The following is a 26,475-nucleotide window of genomic DNA, read 5'->3' on the forward strand; positions in this document are numbered from 1 at the left end:
GTGAGCCATTTTTCACTAATAATGGGCTGTGACACTTTTGTATTTTTATGTCTGAAGTTGTAAGCAAGTTGTTTTTAAGTAAGGTGAAATTTGGGGTTACGCAAGGCAAATCAGACTCCTGAAAGGGATACGGTAGTCTGGAAAGGTTGAGAGCCACTGGTCTAAAGGACTGGGGCTTGTGGACTTGGTGTTTCCACGCCCATGCCTTGGCATGCACGCTGCATTGTAAATCTGAGTTTACAATTGCTGGACCAAGGGCTCACAGCTGTACTAATGCCACCACACTGCCGTAGGCAGACCTTCTAACTCAGGTCTGCGGCTTGAGCTGCGTCCATACTGCAAAATGAGAGGGCTTGGAATCGAGTCCCAGCAGGACTTGGGCTTGGATCCACTCCCCAAACCTGAGTCAGAGCCCAGACTTGATGTGCAGTGCAGACATACCCACTGACAGCTTTATGTGCTGCCCTAAATAGGGATGCTTTCCTGAGCCTAGGTCCCATTGTTTATTTTTGGAGATTCTGGTGCCCTTCCCCCAGTTATTCCATGAATAGTCCCATTGACTTCAGTGGATCTGCCTGTAGAGTATTCAGCAGAAGGCCCATGTCAGAATCTGGCCAGTTAAATGCTCATTTGAGCAGATGAGGTGTGGGTTGTGTTCTTTTGGTGTCTGTATATTTCTGGGAAGACAGGTGCTTTATTTCTCTATTCAACTTGTTCCCAGTGCTTTGTGTCTGCTATACTCTCTGATTCTTTAATGGTCCTAGTCAGATTTGCGGGTGTTTCCTTTTATGAAAAAGTTGGATTTCTTTCTAGTCTGTGTTTCCTGGATGGCCTGTTGATCTAACGCTTAGCCCTCTTGCAAATGTTTGCTTTCTGCCACAGCATCGCTTAATGGCATTACAGCGTTGTGGCCATTCTAGCACGGGATGCTTATTTTATACACTTGGGCCAGAATCTCTTCTCTCTCATGCCAGTTTTACAACAGTGTACTGTCGTTGATTTAGTAGGGTTACTCCTGATTTACACCAATGTAGGGGAGAGGAGAATACAGTCCAGTCCCTGGATCTTGGGAATCTTTTTGCCTGAACTAAGAGGTTGGGAGAGGGAGTATTTTAAAAAAAAAAACCTTTCCCCTCTCTCATGGACTAGAAAATCAGCACATAGCTGCAGTGGGAAGCAGTCAGTGGCTAATTAAAGCAATTGAATTATTTTCTCTCAGCAAAGGACTGATTAGGCACTCGAGAGCACATTGGACACGCATGGTATTATGTTTCTCTCAAGCTCTTAAGGAAGGGTCTAATAAAAAAACCTGGTAATCTGCTATTTAAACAATCATTTCAGATAGGTTTCTGAAATGCCCATAGAAAGACTGGAGGCAGAGATTTAAGCAGATAGCAGTAAGCACAGTGTGCTCACAGACTAACCTCTGCTGGTTTCCTTCTGCATTTACGTTTCACGTGGCGAAGTAAAGTGGCCTTTTTCACATTTGTGTCACAGCCTGAGATCACCCGGCTCAGCAGACGACCCATTTTCACTCTGGCCTCTACTTGGTCTCCATGCATGTGCAGGCGAAATTATACATACACTCCAAACTTTTGCAATGCCTATAGCCTCGGCTGGGGCATGTCAGTATAGTTCCACTGAAGTCGGGAACAACGTCAATTTCCACTAGCTGAGGATCTGGTTCACTTTCTGTGCTAGAGAAATTACCCTGTTAACTCCTTCTCAGTCATGTCTGTCATATTATAGGGCTTTATGGGGAATTTTGCACGATTCCCATCTGCTCTGTACACAGAAGACTTCATTTCAAGGATTGTCAGTTTCACAATTTTCCTGAGTTTGAATTTATATATATATTTATATATATATAAAATCTATGCCTCTTATGTGTTTCTTTTTTTTGGTTTTTTTCTTCCTGGTCCCTTGCCAGAAGCAATAGCTTGTAGCACCATGATGAGCCAATATGCCAGTTTATATCAAATCTATGAAGATATTAATTTTCAGTCATAAATAGAATGACTTTAGATTCTCTCATGCTGCTTTGATGTGCCTCAGAGGTAGCTAAATTCTACTGGTATCAGTGAACAGCTTTCCTGCATAAAAGCAGTCCCTTATAACATCATAAATGTAGAGCTAATGTGTTAGGAGAACGTTGTTGAAAGGTGTAATGGAATTCTTCTAAATGCACAGCAACAACTTTAACTTTAATGAATCACAGAGGGGGGAAAAAACACAGCTGAAAATCTTAGGTCTCTGGCTGGAGAAGGAGTTATCCACTAATGGAAATAACTGTTTAATTGGCTAGGTACGTAAAGAATATGGAAAATGTCTGCGCACACATTGTTGTAGTGGGAAAAGTACAGAGAGCTCCATCGGCTCAGGAAAAACATCTGGGTCACGGACTCCTGGACGATATTCCACAGGCTCACAGGTAAACCATGTCTGTTCGCTGGAAGGGAATGCTCCTTACCTCCCTGCTAATATAATTCATTGCATCGGGGATCTGTAGGCAAAGGATTCATTTCTGGAAAGGAGAAATCCTCTTGGATGGGAGCATCACTTTGTGCCGCAGCAATCGAGGAGGCTTCATTTGCTTTTAAAACTGACAAGGGAAATACGTTGATTATAAAACTGATTTGATAAACTGGCAGCACAAAGACTTGCTGTTTGGTATCGTGCGTTCACTTCTGAACATCATGGGGCCCACTCTGCTCTCTGTTATAGGGGTGTAGATTGTAGCAATTCCATTAGAAGTCAAAGGAGCTGCTTGAGAGTTTCGCCAGTGTCATGAAAAACAAAATTTGGCCTCATGCTTTCAGATGTGACAGCTCTGAACTGAACATAGTTGGTGATCTGAAGTTGTCATTGCCATTAGCATCCCTTAAGCAGCCCTTAAATGAATTGAGGTGAAAACAAAGGTGTTTTTTCCCCAAGACTGAGGAATGTGTGTTTTATATGACGTGGTTGCTATGCTATCCCAACAAAATATTTTTGCTGTTAGAAAAAACAACAGCAGCTAAAAATCTTGTATAGGCTGGGCGATGAGACATATCACTTTCTGCCTGTAGTTGTTTTAATCAGTTTGTTGGTTTATTCAGTTCCCATAGTTTATGGATCTCTGCAAAATATCAACTGGGGCTCAAATAATATCATTTCTTTTCTAAACTTTGTTATGCTTGTGTCAACCAAAAGTTCAATTTTTATTTTGTTTGAGGGTTTGCCGTTTTAATCCCTAACTTCTATACAGATGCAGATTTATGAAGAGCATTTCATATAAAATGAAGTAGCTGACTCCTTAATCAATAGAAACCAAACACACACTTATTCTGTATTACTAAAGGATCTAATTATATTTGTCAGTTCACCTATTAAATTATGAAAGAAAAATGCAGTGAATAACAGTTTATAAACTGTCTGGAAAACATCATTTGTGATTTATGTTGTCTTGGAAGCAAATTATTTACAGATTAGTTATTGTAAGTTTTCCAAGGTGTCATCAAAGAACTCTAGCCTGACATTTGCAAGGGACTGCGCACACTCAGCGCAAACGGTAATGGGATATGGAGTCTTTCTCCTCTAGGTCTTTGATTCAAATCTCACACTGATTAATAGTGACCAAAACTCATGAAGTCCGATAGCTGTTTGTTGGCCAATATTAAATGGATTGGTTTCTTATGATTCGCTGCTGGACATATCTCCACGTCACAGAAAGCATTATCTTAATTGGCTCTAATAGGCAGCTTTTCTGTTAGTCACAGCTGTGAAGCCAAAGCATGCATATGCCATGGAGATTGAACTACTTTTCTCTAATAGGGTATGTTTACACCGCATAGTCAACCAGGGCTCTTACCCAGATTTTTGACTTAAGCCCCCTATCATCCACACTGAAAAAACTCTCCCCTCGGTTTGGTAGACGTGCTACAAGCCTTGGCTAACTGGCCCAGCTGGGGGTATAGGTTTGAACCTGGGCTCCAGTTTGCCCACTTCGTAGGAAAAATCACTCAAGTGCTGGTAGCCCTCCAATGCCTTCCCACAAATCCCTCTGAGGGACAGATAAATTCTCCCACCATTGACACAACTGAGTAGGAAAGAATCCTAGAGCATCCTGGACACACATAGGTGAGTGCAGAAACAGTGAGGGCACAGTAACACCCATCAGACTTTTCTATGGGAATCCTAGAATCCTAGATATGTAGGGCTAGAAGGGTCCTCGAGAAGTCAAGTCCAACCCCCTGCGCTGAGGCAGGACAAAGTAAACCCAGACCATCCCTGACAGGTGTTTGTCCAATATGTTCTTATAAACCTCCACCAATGGGGATTCCACAACCTCCCTGGAAGGCCTGTTCTAGGGCTCACCTACCTAGATAGTTAGAAAGTTTTGCCTCTCATCTAACCTAAATCTCCCTTTGCTGCAGATTAAGCCCATTACTTCTTGTTCTTCCTTCAGTGGACATGGAGAACAATTGGTTCCCATCCTCTTTATAACAGCCCTTAACAGATTTGAAGACTTTTATCAGGTCCCCCCCGGAGTCTTCTTTTCTTAAGAATAAACATGCCAAGTTTTTTAATCTTTCCTCAGAGGTCAGGTTTTCTAAACTGTTTACCATTTTCATGCTCTCCTCTGGAGTCTCTTCAATTTGTCCACATCATTCCTAAAGTGCGGTACCCAGAATTGGACACAATATTCCAGCTGAGGTTGAGTAGAGCAGGACAGTTGCCTAACATGTCTTACGTATATAGCACTTCTGCTAATGCACTCCAGAATGAGATTTGCCTTTTTCGGCAACTGCATCACATTGTTGACTCATATTCAATTTGGCTATGTCTACATTAGCACATTTGTTGGTCAGGGTTATAAAAAACACACCCCTGACCGACATAAGTTTCACCGACAAAAGTGCTGGTGCAGACAGTGCTATATCACCTCCCACTGACATAGCTACCAATGCTCGTTGGGGGTGGTTTAATGAGGCCAATGAGAGAGCTCTCTCCCGTCAAGAGTGGCTACGTGGGAGACCTTACAGTGGCACAGCTGCAGCAATACAGGTGTGCTGTTATAAGGTCTGTAGTGTAGACATAGCCTTTGTGATGCACTATAATCCCCATATCTTTTCTAGCAGTACTACCACCTAGCCAGCTATTCCTCATTATGTAGTTGTGCATTTGATTTTTCCTTCCCAAGTATAGTACTTTCCACTTATCTTTATTGAATTTCTTCTTGTTGACAGGGTGCTAGAACAATTCGTATAGTGAGGGTGCTGAGAGCCATTGAATCAAACTGTAAAACCCATATCTGATGGAAACCACTTCAAGACAAGGGGTGCTTCTCCCCTTTCCCCCCCGTGCACCCCGTGTTCCAGCACCTGTGCTTGTTGATTTCAGACCAGTTCTCCAATTTGTCAAGGTCATTTTGAATTCTATTCCTGGCCCCCAAAGTGCTTGCAATCTCTCTCAACTTGATGTCATCCGCAAATTTTATAAGCTTACTCTCCATTCCATTATACAAGTCGTTAATTAAAAATATTGAATAGTACCAGACCCACAACTGTCTCCTTTCGAACCCCACTAGATATATCCTCTCAGTTTGACAGCAAACCATTGATAACTACCCTTTGAGTATGGCCTTTCAACCAGTTGTGCACTCACCTTATAAACATTTCATCTAGATCACGTTTCCCTACTTTACTTATACAAATATCATACGGGACTATATCAAAATCCTTATTAAAATCAACATACATCACATCTACTGCTTCCCCCCATACTCTAGACCAGTAACCTTGTGAAAGTAGGAAATTAGGCTGGTTTGGTATGATTTGTTTTTGACAAATCCATGCTGGCTAATCTTTATTATCCTTATTATTCCTTACACATTGATGCTTTACACATTGATTGTTTAATAATCTGTTCCAGTAACTTTCCAGTTACCGATGTTAGGCTGTTGGTCTATAATCAACTGGGTCATCTTAAAGACGTGTTTGCCTTTCTCCAGTGCTCTGGGACCTCACCCATCCAGGAGTTCTCAGAAATAATTGCTAACGGTTCCAAGATTTCTTCAGCTAGTTCCTTAAGAACCCTACAATGAATTTCATACACGTGCTCAGGCTAGGCTAAATGCGGGTGTTCAGACCTAGGTGCAAATCACCCAAGTTAATTGAGCAGTGTGGACATAGCCCTTCAGCGGTCCCTCCAGACTAAGGTTGAAACACTTTGGCAGGTTGGTGCTAGAAAGATTCCACTATAGGTTCCCGTGCTGTTCTTGTTTTCTGCATCAACAGAGGACTCCAATCTCTGGTCTTCGCCATCCTGCACTTTTCACAAGCATTACAACACACACAAATAAAATTACACCAGAAGATGGATGATGATCCTACTGGGTTATAGAGAGCATGTAAGCCATTTATTTAACATTTGTGACCCACTGTCTTAGCGGGTTTTACAGAGAAATTACATGGGTCTGCTTGGAAGCATTCTATTTTTTTAATAGAAAAATATAAGCCGAAGGGAAAGATAAACCACATAAAAATATTTTTCCCCATAAAGATACTCCAAATATAATAATTAATGATCAGCCACAATTATGCCAAAAAAATTTAACAAGCTGAATTTCTGATTGAAGAATCTCCACCAGTAATAATTAAATATTTTTAAATGGTCATGCTTTGCATTAAAGTTCTATTTATGAAAATGATTATATAAAGGATTAGTAAACAATAAATAGATGTTTTAAATACAGGCTTAATCAATTGTCATAGAGTTCAATGGATATTTTTACTGTGACTAATAAATAGGGCTGGGCAGGAAACAGTTTTCCCATCCCATGAGAATTTGAATTTTTTTCTGATCAAATTTTCTCACAAATTTTCAAAAAACAAAAATCAATTAATTTCATTTTGATCTTTCCAAAATGTTAAGCTTCCATTTCAAGGTTTTTTTAAAACCTTTTATTAGTGTAAATGTTCAAAAATTTCAAAACGAAAAGTCTTTTTGACTAAAAAAAACTTGAAACTTTCCAGTTCAACAATTTCAAAACTTTATTAACCAAACATTTTTCGAGTCAGGTATCATAAAATCCAACACTGTTTCGCAAACAGTTTATATTTTCCCCACAAATTGGCATTTTCCAATGAAAAAAGGTTTAGTTGGAAAATTCCCAACCAGCTCTACTCAGACCCATCTGTTGCACCTTCTTCTGAAATGTTTATAACTATAACACACACTGCTCATGTCTGTAACCTGGTTATGACATCTATTAACCCTTTATAAACCATTTATAAACGGAACCTTAATTTAAATAATGACCAAAAATGAGTTATTGCAGGGTTTTCAACTGGGATTTTCAAGAACCCTAAAGGTGGTAGACACCTGCCTAACTCCTTTAAAATTCCTGGAAGTCCCAGCCTTCATGTTTCCATAATGCAGAACAATGCTTCATCTCCTTTCTGCCCTCTTACCAGTGTCATAGATGAGGGCTGAGTAGGTGTCTCCCTTGCACTCTTTCCTGGGTATCTTAGTGTCTTTTGGGGTGTATGGATGTTTCCCCTACCTAGCGGAATTATTGATTTACAGCATCACACCAGTGACACTAGCCTCATTTAAATTATCTGCGATTTGGTCACACTTTCAAAGCTCTGTCATCCTGAGGTTCTCCACCCCGTATCTCCCCCACTAACATTACTAGAGTTCTGCGTTGGAGAAAAAGAGATTTTGCCTTGCATTCTTTCTTCCTGAGCAATAACTCTGATTCCATAGGACTCTGTTAAAGAGCAAAGCTGGTAATAGAAACCATCTGCTTTCCATTTGCTGTCAGCGAATGGGGATGAGTACCTCAGCACTGCATTTTGCAGCGATCAAACATAGCCACGCACACACCCCAGCACCACACACATTTCCCTGCCTAATCTCTTCGGGGCAGGGGTTATCATTTCCCAGACTGCTTGTGTGTGGCTGTTGCCTGAACCTGCTCTGCTGAGACTGTCCAAACTCATCAGAGTGCAGGTCACCTTGCATGTTTGGCCAGATGGAAAAGTGTAATAATACATACCACTCCTTTTCACTCAGGGAACTCTCCTGTGGCTCAGATCCCATGCACTGAGGAGCACTGACTTTTTGACACGTACATTAGGAAAGACGGGAATCCCCACGGTGACACTACAGTGAAAGCCATACATACCTCGGACCCCATTCTCCACTGCCACATACCATACAGACGCTGGTGTAACTCCTCTGAAACCAGTGGAATAACACCATCCTCAAGCTGAAGCAGTGCAGTGGTGATTCAGGCCCCTGATTATTATTTTAATATAATTTTTATACTGTAGCTTACAGCTAGTGCATTCTGAATTGTTCTCCCTGCATCGAGAGAGAGAGAGGGATGAATGAAGCCATGCCCCAAACTTGATTACCCAATAGCAAAGGCGGGTCCTATATGGAGGCCCATGACATTCCCAGTTGTACAGTATGGCAGGAAGTTCATTGAGCCACCTCTCATCCTGACATCTAGAAAAGCAGCTGGGGACCTCTTTCTCCAGATAACAGGGGAGAAAAACAACCAGCAATCAGGAGCTAGATTTTCAAAAGAGCTCAGCACCCAACACCTTCCAGTTAGGCATCTAAATAATTGACTGGGTTTTTCAAAAGGGGATCAACTTCCATCTTCAGGCATCTAAAAGAAATGGCCAGATTTTCAAAGAAAAACAAGCGCTACTGGGAGTTGAGTTGTTCTGAAAAACTGGCCCTGCTTGCAGCCGCTTATCTTGTTGGAAATCTGTTGCTGGATTTTACAAAGCACAGGCTTGGGGAGAAGCCTTGGTGGGGTGAGAATGACACAGGTAAATGCTCCATGACCCATCTGAAAAGGAAAACAGAAGATCACTAAATCCAGGATAACGCGACCAGACCACTCCAATAAATGTTGCACCATAAATGTCAAAATCTTCACACGTTTTTCATTAGGGGAATATAACTTCTCTTGTTTTGTGGTTGTATTTATTTCTGACATTCCCCACAGTGGATAATAAATCTCTAGAAAACCTGAGCACATCCAAAGTGCCTAGACGTAAAACAACTATTTCAGTATATTTTAAAAAAGAGATACAAATCAGTATAGAACAAGGGAATTTTAGAAGCATTCATGCTATTTTCTGGAAGTTAGTCATTCAACACAATGCAGGTGGAACAATATCTTGCATGGAGGTTATTTTGTGCATAGTCTGTTCTGCTTGTTTATTAATATTTAGAAACTGTGATGCACTTCTTATTTAAGATACAAATACATATTCTGAAGCCAGGCAACAGTGTCTGGTATGCAATAGGTGGGTTATAGCCAATCAGAAACAGCTTACTTACAGCTGGATAGGAAGAAGTCTCATCCTGAGCTAGACATGCCAGTAAGCCATCTTTAGAGAGGCAGAAAGAAATCGATCTGCAGCTGCTAAAAATTCATTACCTGCTATGGTTCAATCCCTCTTCAGAGCCGGATCCGTAGAATGTGGAATGACACAGTTCGAAAGCAGTCTGAGTCTTCCTTTATTACTGGAGATATAAACAGTTCAGCTTCACTCAACAGAGGTAATTATAAACTATTTTTCTCATCTATAACTTTTATGATTATTTTTAAGTAGTCTAAAATTTATTCCCCCTTCCTTCTCCTCAATCCTCAAATTGTGCCGAAATTTATCCCCTGCGATAAGAATGTTACATCACGGAATGAAATGCAGTTGGAGTGCAGTATATTCCATTGTCCATTAACTGGGAAGAGGTTTTTTGTTGTTGGTTTTTTTTGGGCGGGGGGAGGTTGGTTGGTTGGTTGTTTTTTTCTTATTTTTGCACATGCATTTTCAAGAATATAATTTCTGAAAGAGTTAGGAAATTAAAAAATAAAAGTTTCCTACAGTCAACAGCTAAAGCCATCAGCTGGTGAGCTGTCATGTCTTATTGCTAGTAAAAACGGGCAGTTATATGGCTGTATAGTCTGTAAACATCATGGCCCACATTGTCCCAGGTATAAAGCCATTTGTGGGAGTAACAACATACTGCGGAACCCGCACTTAAGACAAACCTGTGTACTTGGAAGAAAATAATTGTGAGTCATCTTAATTTCTAGACTGAGTTCCTGACTCATGTGAAGTCTACAGAGTTCTGGGAGAGAAAGTCTATCAGAAACATGTAGCAATGGAGTAATGCTAAACAAAATACAGTACCTGCAGCAGTGTCAAATCTTAACACCTTTTAAAAAGGTTTCTCACTGAGCTTTTTACAGGAAAAATGAACGTCTGGAATTATTGGGTCTACTAAGCCTAAAAAACTGCTTTGTTTCACCTCTAGTTAAATTATTTTAATAGTTTGCCTAGAGTAACTAAGTATGGGTCAAATCCTAAGGGCTGTACTTGACGCCAAATTCTGCTCCTCGTTTTATAGACAGAAATCCACCAGATAAATACTGGTGTAAACAGAGGACAGGATTCGGCCCTTAGGGTCTGATTCTCCTCTCATTTACACCAATGTAAGTCAGAAATAATTCCACTAACATCCATAGAGTTGTTTCAGTGTAAACACCAATATTAGAGGAGAATCAGGTCTTTGGTTCTGATTTGGTCCTTATTCAGACAAAATTCCCATTGACTTCACTTTGAGTTTTGTTTAGGTAAGAACATCTGGGGAGGGCGTGAAGATTTTGAATCTGTAATTAGTGATTGGTTACTACTGTGCTCTGGGGAATCAAGAACATTGAATTGGATTCCCTGACTCTTTTTTTTATACATTGTCCATATCCTTTTGAAGGAGAGAGTAGGTTAATAAACATAAGTGTGCGTTGCTATCCCATTAGACCCACTTTTCATCAATTTTTTTGACTGGTTAAAATAGTTTTTTGCAGTTAATTCATTGAAACAAGGGGTAAATGCTGGCTACTTTGTAAATGATGCTCTCTTATAAAGGGCAATCCCATCACAGAAGCTTCCTTTTAATTTGTTTTGTCTAAGCTGGTTGCCTTTTACACCTCTTTCCATCACTCACACAGAGCAGAGAGGGAGAACATGGCTTTTGTGGTGCTAATTAGCAAGGTTTTGCTTTACAGCCTGAGGGAGTTTGCAGCTGGAACCGACTTGTCCTGTCCACCACACAGTCTCAGCTGTTCTCTGTATAATGCATGAGCTGTAAATCCCTTCAGATAATAGAGAGATAGACTTGCTCTCACATCCAGCTGAGAGTCCAGGGGGAAATGCTTTTGCAAGCAGAATCTCATGGGGAAGAGGAAGGGCATCTTCCCTCTGTCAGCTCAGTCAGTTATGTTGCAGGATGAAAATGGCTACTTAGAATGAGAAAATCAGGACCTGGCTCCAAAGTGGTCACCTTCCCCAACTTCTTCCCAAGTCTGGTAGGGCACCGTTTAGAGATTTCCATTCTAGCAATATTATTAAGTCCTGATTGTGCTGCCTTCGGTTAGCATCTGCCCATGGAAGTGGATATCATGTTCCACATTTTCTTTTCTGTCAATAAAAGTATCCTTACAAATGGGGACTAAAAGACTGCCCTGGGAATTAACACCTTTCAGGAAGCAGGTGACCTCCTGTTACAAAGTGTGCTAGGTTAGTTGAACACCATGCCTGGAATTAACAGGACTCCAGTGGTACATAACCCTCACTTATTTCATGCTTAGCTTTCAGGACCTGTGATTCAATTGGAAGAAAGCAGTAATAGCGTTAGGGCTTTTGTAGCCTCAGGCATAAGCTGTTTCCTCAGTCCCTCACAAATTGTGGCAGTCCTGTTGGACCAGTTGAACACTAGAGTTTTCATGGTTCTTTTCTTCCCCTGGGTATTTTAATGTACATCAGGTATTAAGGGAACAGTAGCGTCATTAATGTTTCATTTGCAGGTGTAACCCCCTCCTTGTGCGGAGTGGCACTCTATCCCTCTCTAGTGGTGGCTAGGCTCCCTAGAGATTGGTGAGCCTGCTAGAACCTTGGCTAAGAGGGTAATGTGTTTTAGCTCATGTAGTAGAAGCTCATGCATTAAGCTCCCGAAGTCCCTAGTTTGATCCCCACTGCTGACACCCGTGTGTGGGTTGGTGTTACCCTCGTATGAAATAACAGCATGGAGGAATAATGTACTGAGGTTTCCATAGTACAGCCATGTACCTCTTTCAAACCTTTTTCTTCACTCCTTGAACCTGTCTGTACGTTTAGGCTATCTGTTTACGAATGATTCTCATTGGCTAAAACTTCATTCCTGGGGGTTTGGAAATGTCATTCCCTCTGGCACTTTATGACCAAGTATTAGCAACATTGTTTAACTTTATTTGTATAAGTTGTTTTCACTTTCTAATTAACTGACTGTGTTCATTGGTGTCATTCCCCATGGCCCCAAGTTGCAGCCACATTCACCACCTTTCTAAAAAAGAAAGATTCCCCCCACACGAGAATCTCTCTCACTCACTTGCTACTATCTTGCCTTCACTGTTCCCTTTTTAATTATCTTTTTATGTGGTCATCTGTCTCAGCCAAAACAGCCCCTTGCCAGTTTGGCACAGGCCCTTGTCATAGTGCTTCTTCTGTTGTCAGATGCTCACCTCTCTCCTTTGGTTTTGGTTAGGCCTGCAAGGATTAGATTTTTATTGGTAAATGTCAATAAACAATTTCACCACATACACACAAACCCCTGAAAAATATTTCCACCTATAACAAGTGAAATTTACAGGTAGGCAAAGTAAGTAAAGTCTGCTTGAGAATTTATTAGAGTTTGATTTAAGGATATTTACGTTGTATATTTTGATATGTAAAGTTGACAATTTGTGTATTAATGGTTATAAAGTTTTAACTTTTCGAATCTCAGCACCTCCTGTCATTAAATAATTACTGTCTGATCCTCTATTGTTTGACCTCCATAATTTCCTGCAACAAGGAAAATTCAACTAGATACAAATGTAAAAATACTAAAAAAAACCTTAATTTTGCACAACTGTGAAAATGTAAATGCTTTAAAATAAACATCAGTAGTATCCATTAGAATTATAAAAACTTGAAAATAGAAATCTGCCAAGCTTAATTGTAGTCTGTGTGCTCACTTTAATCTCAGTTCTGCTGCCACATCCTTCTCAGACCAGGCAACCTTGCTCACTCAGTTTCAATTCTGTCTCCATGGTTGTCCCTTTATTGCAATTGGCAATGGACACTGCTTGACTTGTCCAGCCAGTCTTGTTAATCCCCTTCTTTTCTCTCTCCTGTCTTCCAGCGGGTGCTTTTAGTTTGGGATCAGCCCGGGATACTGTGTCTGTGTTGATGCATCCCCATCTGCAGAAATAACCATGTCTTCATTTTCTGCCATAAGAGACACTCGCTCTGTCATTACTTCTTTCAGTGCTGTGTATTCCAAACTGATATTCCACTCACTGGTGAAAGAGCGCTGTCAATTATAATGTCACCCCTTTGCCTCCTCCATTATTCTGGCTTATTTATCCTGTCAAGAATTTGATGCTTGGCCCCAAACTTGCTCTCTGGCCTCTCTGTGAGCCACATTTTCTAACTGAAAATCGGCTGACTCTCCCCTCCAAAGCAGTGTTGGCGCTAAGAATCATCCTGATCATTTCCTAGTGGTAGCTCTTAGTTATAGAGTAGTCCAAAATACACCAGACCTGGTTCTCCTCTCACTTATGCCTGCTTTACTCTATCATAGGTTACAGTGGCATTATACCATTGTAACTCAGGGGGAAGTGAGTGGAGAATCCGACCTATTGGCTTTTCCTCCACCCCCAAAAGCAAGAGCACGTAACTGTCATCATCAGAAATCCTTATTTGTTTCAGGATCCAAATTGACAGCGTCTTCCTAGTACTCAATCTTCACATCTTTCTCTCCCCTTTTTCTACCACAAATCTGATCTCTTCCCTTTCTATCCCCCATTTTACCCTCTCCACTCTGAGATTCTCAGTCCAGCAATCAAATCTCTTATTGACTTGACTGTTTCCAGATTACAGTTTCAAAACTCATCTGTCTTGCCAGCAACAACAATCCTCTGTTCAGTAAAACGATCAGATCTTCATTCTGGAGCCTTCCAGAATCCCCGTAATGGTGCATCTTGTTTAGCCTTGTCAACCATTCCTTGTGCATTCCTGCTTTGTAACATCTCTCCTGCGTGACATAGGTAAAGCACAGTGTGTAAGTTATACTATGTCAGCCACGAGTTCACTTTAATCTGCTGGGGAACATGGTGTATGACAGGAATTGTGGAGCGTATTGTATTGTGCTCATCTTCTTTGGAATCGGTGCCTTTGTGTACAGCGCGCTGTGTTCTCCCAGGTTTGAGAGCTGACGACAGAGAGTCAAAATGAAAGAATTTTCTTAGTAGGATGAGGAACTAGTCTCTCTTCATCTGTATGAAATTCATGGGGCAAGAGGTTCTAAAGTCCTTGATTTCCAGTGCTAACAGGTTGAACATCTTTTTTCTGAGATAACTGTTTCAAAAGCCCACAAATGAAAGGTAGAGTGTTACAGCATGCATTACAGAGGCAGGTGTATTGTATGGACTGTAAAATCAAAATATAACCGCTTGCTTGTGTCCCTTTCCATATCCATCCCTTTGACTGAACAGTCTTCCAAGTCAACCACCTCTTCTGTATGCATTCCATGTTAGCTAGCTGACGCAGCTGTATTTCAAGTATATATTATTCATAAACTGCAACGGAACTTCAGTAATGAGAGTCAGAGGGGTGTACTGACAGCTAGGAGCCCTTCTTCTTCTGGAAGGTTGAACCGTCAGAGGTCTGGAAGGGGAAGAGCTCTCCAGTGTCGTAGTTTCACACAGCGGGATTGTAGAGTGGGTAACCATTTGGTAGCTGCTCTCTTGTAATAGCATGTCCCATGGTACAGGAGTAGGGAAGCTTACGCTGCTATTAATTATTATTTGTATGGCAGTAACACCTAGGGGCCACACTGAGGGCTCAGCACCCCAATGTGCGAGGCACTGTACAAACAGAACATCAGGGCAAGCCCTGCCTCAAAGATCTTCCAGTCTCCATATCAGCTTTGAGTTAGATTGCTTGAAAGTAGCAATTCTTGGTTAAGCTTTGCAGCAGGCCAGCGTGACAGAGATCTCATTTGTGGGTCCGATGGTTCTACAAAAAACTTTTGAGTAGATCCAAACCAATGGGTGCAGAGTGACAGGGGGCTTGTTTAGAGAAATTTGAACCTGCCTTGTATTGCAGTCAAAGCGCGGAAGAGATCTCTCTCCCCTTCCTGATAAGTGATGTGGCACCAGAGAGAGCTACATGGCCTCTCCCTGTGTATTCTCCCCTCCCAGTGACTGTTCTGAACATCCCTATCCTTTCAGTTTGTTTGAGGTCCTGCACAGCCTTTCAGAGAGCTACATGAGGACACTGGTGCAATTCAGACAGCCTCACAAAATAACCAGTCATGTAGCAAAGCAGCGATGTGACTCCAACTCATTTTTCACTCATGTTGTGTCAGAGTCATTATTGTCTCTCTCAGGGTGCCAGACTGTCAAAGTAGAAAAAATGTCGTAATAAATCATACGGCATCTTATTTGCATTCAGGGTTTCAACCGTATTTTAGGGTTGGGTTTTTAATAGAGTTTTGAAGGGAAATGCAAGTGGAAAAAAATGTAAATGGGGATTGTCGGCTGCTGATGGGTTATACAAATTAATGTTCCTTCCTTCGGAAAGGCTGTTTAGTCACAGAGAAAAAGGATTGTGCAGTACAGTTTGTTATTGTCACCGCATGCTATTTTGTTAACATGAAGTGCGTCAAAGGTGCTATGCAGATCCATAAGAGTTGTCACATTAGGGGAACTATAAATTCACCGATTGCAAATGTTAATCATGTCTTAATATAGTTTACCCTTTGGGGAAATAATAGGATAGGGATGATACCAAGAAGTTCTACAGAAATTAAATAGGGGTCTAAAGAAATTAACTCTAAAATCCCATAACGTTGAATAAAAAATGATATCCCTTCTATAGAATTCCATGGGTTGGCTTAATAATTCTGCAGAAAGGTTATTATTACAGTTCTATAGGAATTCTATTCTTGCCAGACTCCGTCTATGTGGGAACTGACTTGCAAATCCATGTAAGGCTGCAAGCTGCCATTGGAGCCATGCAGGTGTGGACCCTTATGCCAGCATAGGCATTTGGGACCTCATAGACTTTAAGGCCTGAAGGGACCATTATGATAATCTAATCTGACCTTTGTATGACACAGAACAGAGAATTTAATTCGCTTATGCCTGTATCGTAACTTCCAGTTGAACTAGGGCACATTTTTAGAAGGACATAAAGGGATACTGATATTCACTGTCACCAGGAGGACTTGGGCAGGCTTTGAACCCAGGACCTCTCACAACTTAGGTACAAGTCGTCTTTAGGCAACAAACCCCCAAAGTGCCATTTATTTAAAAGTACCAGGCATGGGCCTCCATCCACACAGATTCAGTTGCAGGATTGGGGCCTAACTGTGCAGAGGTGTGGTGTGAGGGGACAGAAGCAGGGATTGTTAGGGGCGTAATTCTGGTGTGTAAAGAAGGGAATGTTTAAACATGGATAGGTCAGGGTGCTTGTGGATGTGGGAGACTGTGCATGGATGTGGATGTGCAGGCAAGTACATGGAGGACAGGTCAGGAGTTAGGGCCAGAATTGCCACATATTAAACCATGATCATTGTGAAATCCAGAGGCCCCAGGATGCCAAGAAAGTCTCCCTTTCTAGTTAGAAACCATAGAGACACATTTGATCCCCAGTCCCCCCTATGTAAAGCTCCTGAAGTATGGTATGTGCCCATGTAATTGAGGGCAGAATTTGCCCATGTCTTAAGTACTCCATCCATAACATTTGAAATAAATGTTTTGCTTCCCTCTGCCTTATTATTCCTCCTCTGTATTTTTATGTCAGCCACAAAGATATAATCTCAAGTGTACACAGGAAAAGGGGAAATGATTGCCACTGTTTCCCGAGATAATCAGTTTAATGCCAAATTCATGCAGATTCCATCATAATGAGCAGAATAAACTGAGCTCAAATTCAAACAGTGGGAACCTGACTCAGAGAGAAAATTAAAATGAGTAACATTAATATCCTGATTTCTAACCCAAGTGAGACCTGATCGTTTTCAGAATGAAATCTCCCATCAAATCCCTCCAACCCACTCCAAAATATAATTAAGCTGTGATTTCCATTCTGAAACAGTATCTGCGCTGTTGAACTCAGCAGGGACTGCTGTCTGTGTACGTCGAGGTAGGTGGGTGAAATTTTACATTCTCTGCAAGTGGCCATGATATGCTGAATGTTAAAGTAGCAGGCTTTCAGAAAATGCATTCAAACTTTAAAGTTCTCCATGCAGCAGAAATTTGATGTGGGATTTTGCCGTGTGTGTCAGGGCTGGCACCAGTGCCCTAGCATGATGTTAAGGGGGCACTGTTAAATAGCTGTTACACCAAATATTGCTACTTCCAGTTTTTGCCATAACCAAACACACATGGAAAATATTCTGCACACACCAACTGACCCAGCACTTACCAAGGACAGATACAGGCTCTGTTCAGATTTTTGGCAAAGCTTCAAGTTGCTCCTTCATTTCCCCTGAACTCGTGTTTGCACACACGGATGCTCCAACATGTTACAGCGGCAGCTGTGAAATGTCACATGAAAGCAGCTCAAGACTCTAACTTGAAATCATTTCTACGGTGCTGAGTGTGGTGGGACTCTGACCCTTGATGCTACCATATTACAAATAATAAATAGCCACCAAATTGATCCTTCCTGTGAAGTACCATCTATTCCTACACCCTTAAATATGCAGACCATTCACTGGTTTCACAATGTAAGCAGGGATAGTTCTCTCTGTTTTTACCTACTTTTTATGTGTGCAAGGTGAAGAAAGAAACAGCACTTTAGAAGAGGTACTGCATAGCCATGTTGATGCACAAGGGAAAGAGAAGGTGCGGCATTCTAAAGGAGTGGGGGAGAATTTTCCTGGAACACATCTTTATTGGATCAGAATTTCTCAAGGCTCAGTCTCAAAACTAATACAGCATTCAACACTCCAACTACTGTTCTGTGATCTTTAAGAATATAAGAACTGCCATAGTGGTCAGACCAGTGATCCATCTAGTCCAGAATCCTGTCTCTAACCGTGTCCAGTACCAGAGCTTCAGGGAGAGTGTACAGAATAACAGCCATTGATGTATCTATCCTCCATGAACTTATCTAGTTCTTTTTTGAACCAAGTTATATTTTGGTATTCACAACATCTCCTGGGATTGACTTCCACAGCCTAATTGTGCGTTGTGTAAAAAATATGTCCTTGTGTTTGTATTAAACCTGCTACCTGTTAATTTAACTGGGTGACCCCTGCCTTTTTGTATTGTGGAAAGGGTAAATAATATTTCTCTGTTCCATTCTACACAATTCATGATTTTATAAACATCTCTCACATCTCCCCTTAATTATCTCTTTTCTAAGATGGACCACCCCTAATCTTTTTAATCTCTCCTCATATGGAAGCTGTTCCATACCCTGGTTCATCTTTGTTGCCCTTCTCTGAACCTTTTCCAGTTCCATGGTATTTTTTTTTTCTTTGACAATGGGTAATGAGAAGTGGACACCATTTCAAGGTGTTAGCGCGGCATGGATTTACATGGTGGCATTATGATATTTTCTGTCTTATTTTCTATCCCTTTCCTTATAGTTCCTAACATTCTCTTAGCCTTTTTGACCGCTGCTGTGCACTAAGCTGAAGTTTTCTGAGAACTATTCACGGTCACTCCAAGATCTCTTTCTTAAGTGGTAATAGCTAATTTAGAACCCACCTCTGTATAGTTGTCGATGAGATTATTTTTTCCAATGTGCATTACTTTGCATTTATCAATGTTGAATTTCATCTGCCATTTTGTTGTCCTGTCACCCAGTTTTGTGACACCCCTTTGTAACTCTGCGTGCTCATCTTTGGGCTTAACTATCTTGTATAATTTTGTATCATCTGCAAACTTTTGCACTTCACTGTTCACTCCCTCTTTCAGATCATGAATGACCATTTTGAACAGTACAAGTCCCAGCACGGATCCTTAGAGGACTTTGCTGTTTACCTCTCTCCATTGTGGAAACCGACCATTTATTCCTACCCCATTTTCAGCTTTGTGAAATTGGCACTATTAATTGAAATAAAATAATGCTCACTATTTAACATACTTTTGTCAAATAAAGGAGTAGCTTTGTCTGGATCCAAAAGGCATCCCAGCCATTCTTTCTTTCTTGGTTGTGGCAATGCATGGCCTTGTGGGAATTTCCACTGCTAATCTGAAAAGCAGAGATTAGCCAACATTACAGTGTTCAGCTCTGTATTAGGTCTAGGTTGGGACTGGATTCAAGTCTGAGGCAGAAGGAAGGCTAGGATATGGATGCAGCAACACTGAAATATTGGCAGCTGATGATCAGATGATCTTTTGAGATTTTCTGCTCCCTTGAGCAAGTTCTCATGAGATTTGGATGGCATCCAAACCACAAAATAGACCCACACCTACCACCCATACCCTTTGGATGGAATGAAGTGTGAATGTGGGTCTGAGTATTCGTCCTCCCCACCCTAAATTTTGATGGTGTTCTTTTTCAAGGTTTTCAGTGTGATTCATCTCTGCTTAAAAGAGCTGCAAAAGATGTGATACAGATTCCAGCCATTATACTTATTATCAGAAAGAATCATAATAAAACTGATGATTAACTGACTGTTATAGTCCATAGACAGACTAGTCATACAAAAGCTATAAACATCTAGTTGCACTGTTGATATTCAGTATAACTTGTGGTAATTATTAAACTTACCAGGATAGAATTAAATAGCTTTCGAACCAATTTTATTAAGCAAGAAAATGTGCTTCAGAGTATTCACAAAGGACAGTTACTCCTCAAAAGTGTAGATGCAAGTAAAACAAAGTCCTATAAACAAATCAATAAAACTGAGCTCCATGAGTCTTATCAGGCAGTTGCCACAACCATTAAAAAGTTTTTTGCTGTCAATGCACACTAAATAGACATCCTTGGAATTACTATGAGACCATGTAAGATTTCTCATGACACTATGATTTCATGTTCCTCCCTCAAGCAAAATAATATTATCACAGTGTATCGAAATTCATGATATATCTAGCAAGATCTTATGTATTAAATCTGCATCCAAAAATGTGTATTCCTATGTGAACTTCTGGATGTTTTGGTAGCCCTACCTACTTGCCTCAGAGTTGTACTGTAGTTGCATCCTGGCTCTCTCCTTCCAACCTTTGAGCAGACCTTGACATTGTATCACCCAGTTCTTGATACTCCAGTAAGGTATTCTGTGCAGTTACCCCTCTGCCTTGGGAGACTGTGGTGTAGCCTAGCAATTACAGTGAACAGTGGCTGCTCTGTTTTTGTACATCACATCCTCTGGCACTGTGCACCCAGTGGCTCTCGGCCTAAGATGTGATTTTCGTAGGACCCAGGACACAGAACCAAGGCCGGCTGAGCTGCTGAATCTTCGCTCCTCAAGAGGATGTGCAAGGGGGCCACTTGAATGCATGCTGGGACAGGACATATAGTCTCTTTTGTAGGGAAGAAGAACCTAGGACCTATTGCAGATCCATTGAGAAGTAAAGGGTTATGACCATGATGGGAGTAAAGGAGCACTAAGGAGGGTGGGGAATCTCAATCTTTTAAAACTTTTTTTGCATCAGTATAAATTCAGTTCAGGAAATGTTGATTGGCGGGGCTGGCCCTATTATTACTGAACTGCTTCATCCATCTCTAGCAGTGTCTGTAAAATGAATGCCTTCCATCACTATAACAAAGGTAAATAATAAGAACTCCAGAAATGTGTCAGTTTTGCATGTATCTTTCTAAAATTATAGCATGTGTAAATTCCAGGCTAGATCTGAAACAGTTCTGGCTCTCATCTCTAATGAGGTTTCCAGTCTGCATCCCCAACTCCCAATAACTTAAATGGGAGCTAGCTAGCGGTTAGCTAATACAGAGTAAGGGAATGCAGCACCTTTCAGAACTGGGCCTTATGTGAGCTGTAAAAAACATTCTCATAAAAGGGGTTGCAATGTTCCAAAGCATAATACCAGTAGAACAGAATATCTCAAATATAAATGACTTGCACATTCATCTATGGCCAAACAGCAATGACTCTCAGCCAGTACAGAATTAATATAGCTTCCATCTGCCTATACAAGACCTTTTGGAAACTACAAGTCATCTATTGTGGCACAAACTTGTGGGTCTTTGTTTCCTTGCTATAGACAGCAGAGTGTTTTTAAATACATTATAATCCAAAGAGCAGGCCAAAGGGGAGGTAATGTAAACAGGCCAGTAATTGCAAATACTGATAATTAAAGCCCCTATATAACAAAGCACTGAAGGTAGTGAATAGATCCATTGCAGTCCCTGGGCCAGATTCTTAGCTGGTATAGATCAGCATCAATCTTCAAATCAAAGAGCTATGCTGATTGACCCCTGTTGGCACACCGGGGTTATTTGTATGTGAAGTTAATCATGTGTTTAAGAGTTTTGCTGGATCAGGGGCTAAGTCTGCAATAATAATCTTAATAATAGGATTGACATGCCTAATTCCTAATGCACAGCATTAAAAATGCTTATTTGTGTTATTGTGACACCATAAATGTGCCTGGCACATTACACCAGTTACCAGGTCAGAAAAGGAAATCGGTGCCCCGAAGAGCTTGCAGAATCTGATGTGACCTTGGGCAAGTCATACAGACCTCTTTGTGCCTCGCTTCCCCATCTGTACAATTGGGATAATCGCCTCAGCCTACTTCACGGGGGTGTTTTGCAAATAAATGTATTCAAGATTGTGAGGAGCACCAACGGGATAGTGATGGGGCCCAGATGTGTAAAATAGATATATCTAAATTTACAAGTAAGCTGAGCAATGGTGAATTAACACAGAGAGGCTTTGTGGCATGCATGGCCTCAGAAAGAAGAATGGGAGGCTGTACCAAGTGGAAAAATCCGTCAGAGTTATGAGTGAGTGAATTAAAGGAGCAGTCAGGAGAGAGAGTGCATTGAAGGCCTAGGTACCCAGACAGGATGTGTGAGGGAAGGAGGGCCATGAACTGTAGCTTTAGTGCAGGCATACACTATACTGCACAGGTGGGGAATCAGGCACGTTTGATGGGCTTGTTATTCACTTGCCAGGACAGCTGTTTCTGTCTCCTTCCCCTGCACTGTGTCAATAGTGCCGCTCTGCTGTACTGCAAGGGCTGTCATTTTACTGTGGAGAGCCTTCATGCTGCCTCTATAGCTCTTCCATATCAAAGAGACACAAAGGCTTCCCGTGTTCACCCTGCCATGGGATGAGGGGTTGTGCAGGCCGAGAGATCCGCTCCAGAGGTGTGGGTGGAGAAGGGTACCTGAGGCTGCTGCATGGGGTGGGAGAGGATTCCATCCCCAGCTCCCATGAATCTCCCCAGCACATGGCAAGTGGATTTGGCCTTTCCCCATGAAGAGCCGAGAAAGTGTGTACAGCATCACCACTCGTCAGCGGTCCAACATTGTCTGGCTCTGCCCTGGGTTCATAAACCTGACCCCTGGGCACTCTCTGTCCCTCCAGTGGCGACTGGCAGAACTACTAAAAATACAATATTGGCCTCCCAGCAGCAGCAGCTGCTGCGGAGAGCCAGCAGGCAGCATCATCTGCCTAAACTGCTCTACTCTCTTCTGGGGGTGCCGCGATCTGGCCACAGAGCAATAGAAGCAATAGGGAGAGCAGCCACAGAGGCCGAAACCAGCCAGCCAGCCTGGCCTCTGTCCGTGATGTCATTTTCCTCCATCACACTTACAAGGAGCAGATTTTCAAGCTGAAAAACCAGAACCAGTGCAGGGAATGATTTGGGGGTGAGGGAATTATCTGAAGAGGAAGGCCTGGGTAATTGTACTAGGGAGTGCTTGAGACATCAGGCTGGAGAAGGAGGGCTCCCTAGATGATCCCATGGGACAAGAGAGGAAGGGCAGCATGGCAACATGCAGCTCTGAAGAGCTGGCCCTTGAGGGGCATACACCATGCATGTGTCAGCTGGTGAGGCAGATTTATCAGTGGATTTCCTGACTGACTGCTTTGTGCTGGGCAATCCCTCCCAATGTAACATGGAAGTGGGAGTCTGGGTGGTTCCTCTACACAAAGGGTGCTATGCCTGGCACATGTAAACCCAGGCGAGAAAGTGATGAGCAAAACAAGGTGTCAGCCGGGAACCCAATCTGTGTGAATGAGAGCCTTCTTGTGCAGCTGCTAGCTGTTGTAAGACCTAAGAGGAAATGTGTCGCTAAGTACCTCATTTGCATGACGATGCTTGCACGTCAGCTGACATCCCATCAGACCCCATCCATGCTGTGAGACCACGTTTGGTTCTGAGAAAAGAAGACTGAGGGCAGACCTGAAAACAATTCTTCAAATCTGTTAAAAGATGTTATAAAGATGTGGATGATCAGTTGTTTTCCATGTCCACTGAAGGTCGAGTGAGATGTAATCGGCTTAATCTGCAGCAAGGGAGATGTGGGTTAGATATTAGGAAAAGCTTTCTAGCTGTCAGGGTAGCTAAGCACTGGAAGAGGCTTCCAAGAGAGGTTATGGAATCCCCATCATTGGAGGGTTTTTAAGAACAAGTTGGACCAACACCTCTTGGGGACGGTCTAGGTTTCTTTGGTCCTGCCTCAGCCCATTGGACTGGACTTGACTTTTTGAGGTCCCTTCCAGCCCTACCTTTCTATGATTCTAGGATTATTATTGTTATTGCAGTACTGCTCATCTAAGATAAAGACCCAGTTGTGCCAGGCACAGTGCAAACAGAGCACAAGACAGGTCCTGTACTGAAGAGTTTACAAACGCCGCTTTTTTGCTGTGTGCTCACAACTAGTGAAGCAGATCCACTGGGGACATGATATGGATACCGTCAATGCACCTTGCATTTAACCTTACATGTGCCTCTGTTTGTATTTATGCCTTCCACGCCCTGCATGGACTTTCAAGTGCAAAGCCCATAGTATCCCTTAATCAGTTGGGCCTTTGAAGATCTTGTTGACCGCTGTGAGGAATCAGATGACTTTTTCTGTTTCTCTTTGTTTTTTGTTCTTTGGCATTCCCATTTTGGCCTTTTCTTTTGAGTCTTTGTTAAGAAGTTGGCTGTCTATTTATTTGTTCATTCTTTCTGTGGCACCCATCACGGTGGCTATGTGGATGCTAATTATGTGGCTTACATTGGTTCATTGACATTTACAGTTAACAGAAGCAAAAAAACCAGGCTCCCCTTTAGTCTGTAGCATTAGAAATAGATCTTCCAACTCAGCTAAGTGCCCAATGTTTAATTGCTCAACAATTAGTGCATAGCCTGGGCAAAGAGATGAGGCTTGCAAATTTTTCTAAATGGGTTGCAGGTGCTGCAGGATTTTCCACTGTTATGAATTTCGTAATAGTGTTTTGTTTGCTGTTTTGTTGCAGCCATGCTGGTGCCAGGATATGAGATATTACCTCACCTGCCTTGTCTGTCTTGAAAGGCCAATCTTTTTGCAGAGCCCTGTAAGACAGTGTAGGAATTGGTCATGTCATGGTTCAGCTCGTCTTATAAACTGTCTCAGACAGTGCTCAATGCTTGATGCTTCAGAGGAAGGGCTCAGAATCCAATAGGAGTCCTATGTGTGCACTGCTCCACGAGGGGAGGGGAGTTACAGTTTGAGGCCACCAGATGAACAATGAGTACTCTGAAGCATGAGGACTGATGATCCTTCTGCATTTTATCTTAGCTAGTTGAAAGAAAAACCCTCTCCATGAAACAAAGTCCACCCTTCTAAGAAATGATTAGCAACATCGTTGCCAGTGATGGAAAAATCACACCAAACAGCCATATGCAAGAAAAACCAAACAGAAAAATGAAGAAAGGGGAAAGCCACAGTAGACAGGAAGGATGGTCTGATGGTTGGGTCACTGGACTAAGATTTTGGAAATCTGGGTTCAAATCCTGGCTCTGCGACAAACTTCATATGTGGCCTTGGGCAAGTCACTTGGGCCCAGATCCGCAAAGGTATTTAGGCTCCTAACTTCAATTGAAATTTATTTATTGGATCAACTTCTGTTAGTGAGAGTGACAAGCTTTTAAGTTTACACTGAGCTCTTCAGAAGACCAAAAAGAGCTCGGTGTAAGCTCAAAAGCTTTTCTTTCTCACCAACAGAAGTTGGTCCAATATTGCCTCACCCCCCTTGCCTCTTGAATATCTTGGGACCAACAGGGCTACAACAGCACCGCATATTGAAATTGATGGAAGTTAGGAGCTAAAATAGCTTTGAAGATCTGGGCCCTTCTCCTTTAATGGCTCAGTTTCCCATCTGTAAAATGAGGATAATAGGACTTCCCTACCTTACAGGGAGGGTTGTGCAGTGTTACAGCCTGAGAGCCGGGTGTGCAGATAGCACCACAGCCATTCAACGCAGGGCAGTCGAAAACCACTCTTGGGCATGTGTAGGAATATAGGCTCATTAGGTCTAAGTGAACTATGGTTTCAAATGGAGTTTGGATATTAGCACAAGAAATGGGCCCAAAGCATGTGACTGAAAAGAATAAGATCATGAAAAAGAGGAATTGTTTGTGTGAAAATTGTAGTGACCCTGGAAATGCCGATGTTATGTTATTTAAGGTTTGGGCTAAGTAATAGAAATAAAGAAAACATGATTATTTGGGTACCAGGTGCAGTAAATAATTAGTTATATAAGTTTGTTTAGAAAGGGGTGTTAGGTCCAATAACTGGGAAAAAATATAGCAAGGTAAGATAAGAAGAGAACTTTGAAGAGAGTTCAGCCTTAAACTGCTTCATCAGGCTTTAGCTAAGGTCCAATAACCAGCAATGACATCGCTTGTCTGGTATAGTGTATTCTAGGGGTTCTTTGTCAGAGCTTTTCCTTACCCGTCTGGAATCACGCCATGATGGGAAGGTGTCTCCTGGATGTGGTCTCATTGTAAATATTTTGGTCAATGCTTACAACTGTATTGTTGCTAGGGTATAGAGTATAGGTGCATGCATTTATAGCTGTATTTTGGATGTAACCAATAGCAAGTGGTCTTTGAGACTAATAAAGAAGTGCCTGTGTGGAAACGGAGTCATGGTGAATCTTAATAAACTTCTTAGGAAAATGATTTCCAACAGCATGTGAGACCTTTTGCTTTGGCTTACAGGGCCACTAAGGGGGATGCAGTTGCCCTAAACCAAACTTGTTAATCTGAACCATCCAGCTAGTCCTATGCACTCATGCAAATGGACTAGGTCTGTTGTGATTTTAGACAGTCAAAATTGCACGTCTTCCTCAAGTTTGCAGAAATTAAGATGTTTAAAAGTCACATTTTAATCAGTTTCTGGCATTCAGGTCCAAATTCAATTAGCCAGAGTTTGTACTTGATTGCATAAAACTGTAAATGTTCATCAAAATGAATTCTAG

The 26,475-nt window shown here is 41.8% G+C and overlaps 1 protein-coding gene across 9 annotated transcripts in view; it reads left to right on the plus strand.

Moving 5' to 3' along the window:
- The window catches only part of ADGRL3 (adhesion G protein-coupled receptor L3), a 769,462-nt gene that overhangs the window by 700,694 nt on the left and 42,293 nt on the right, over positions 1-26,475 (plus strand). For all 9 annotated transcript variants that reach the window (XM_067556899.1, XM_067556894.1, XM_067556893.1 and 6 more), the window contains 2 exons: positions 2,306-2,431; positions 9,474-9,570. In XM_067556899.1, coding sequence (XP_067413000.1) covers positions 2,306-2,431; positions 9,474-9,570 — 223 coding nt within the window. The remainder of the gene's footprint in view (positions 1-2,305; positions 2,432-9,473; positions 9,571-26,475) is intronic.

The sequence above is a fragment of the Emydura macquarii genome, unplaced genomic scaffold, assembly GCF_026122565.2.
Source record: "Emydura macquarii macquarii isolate MOO-44397 ecotype Brisbane River unplaced genomic scaffold, CSIRO-AGI_Emac_v2 contig_1790, whole genome shotgun sequence".
Lineage (NCBI taxonomy): Eukaryota > Metazoa > Chordata > Testudines > Chelidae > Emydura > Emydura macquarii.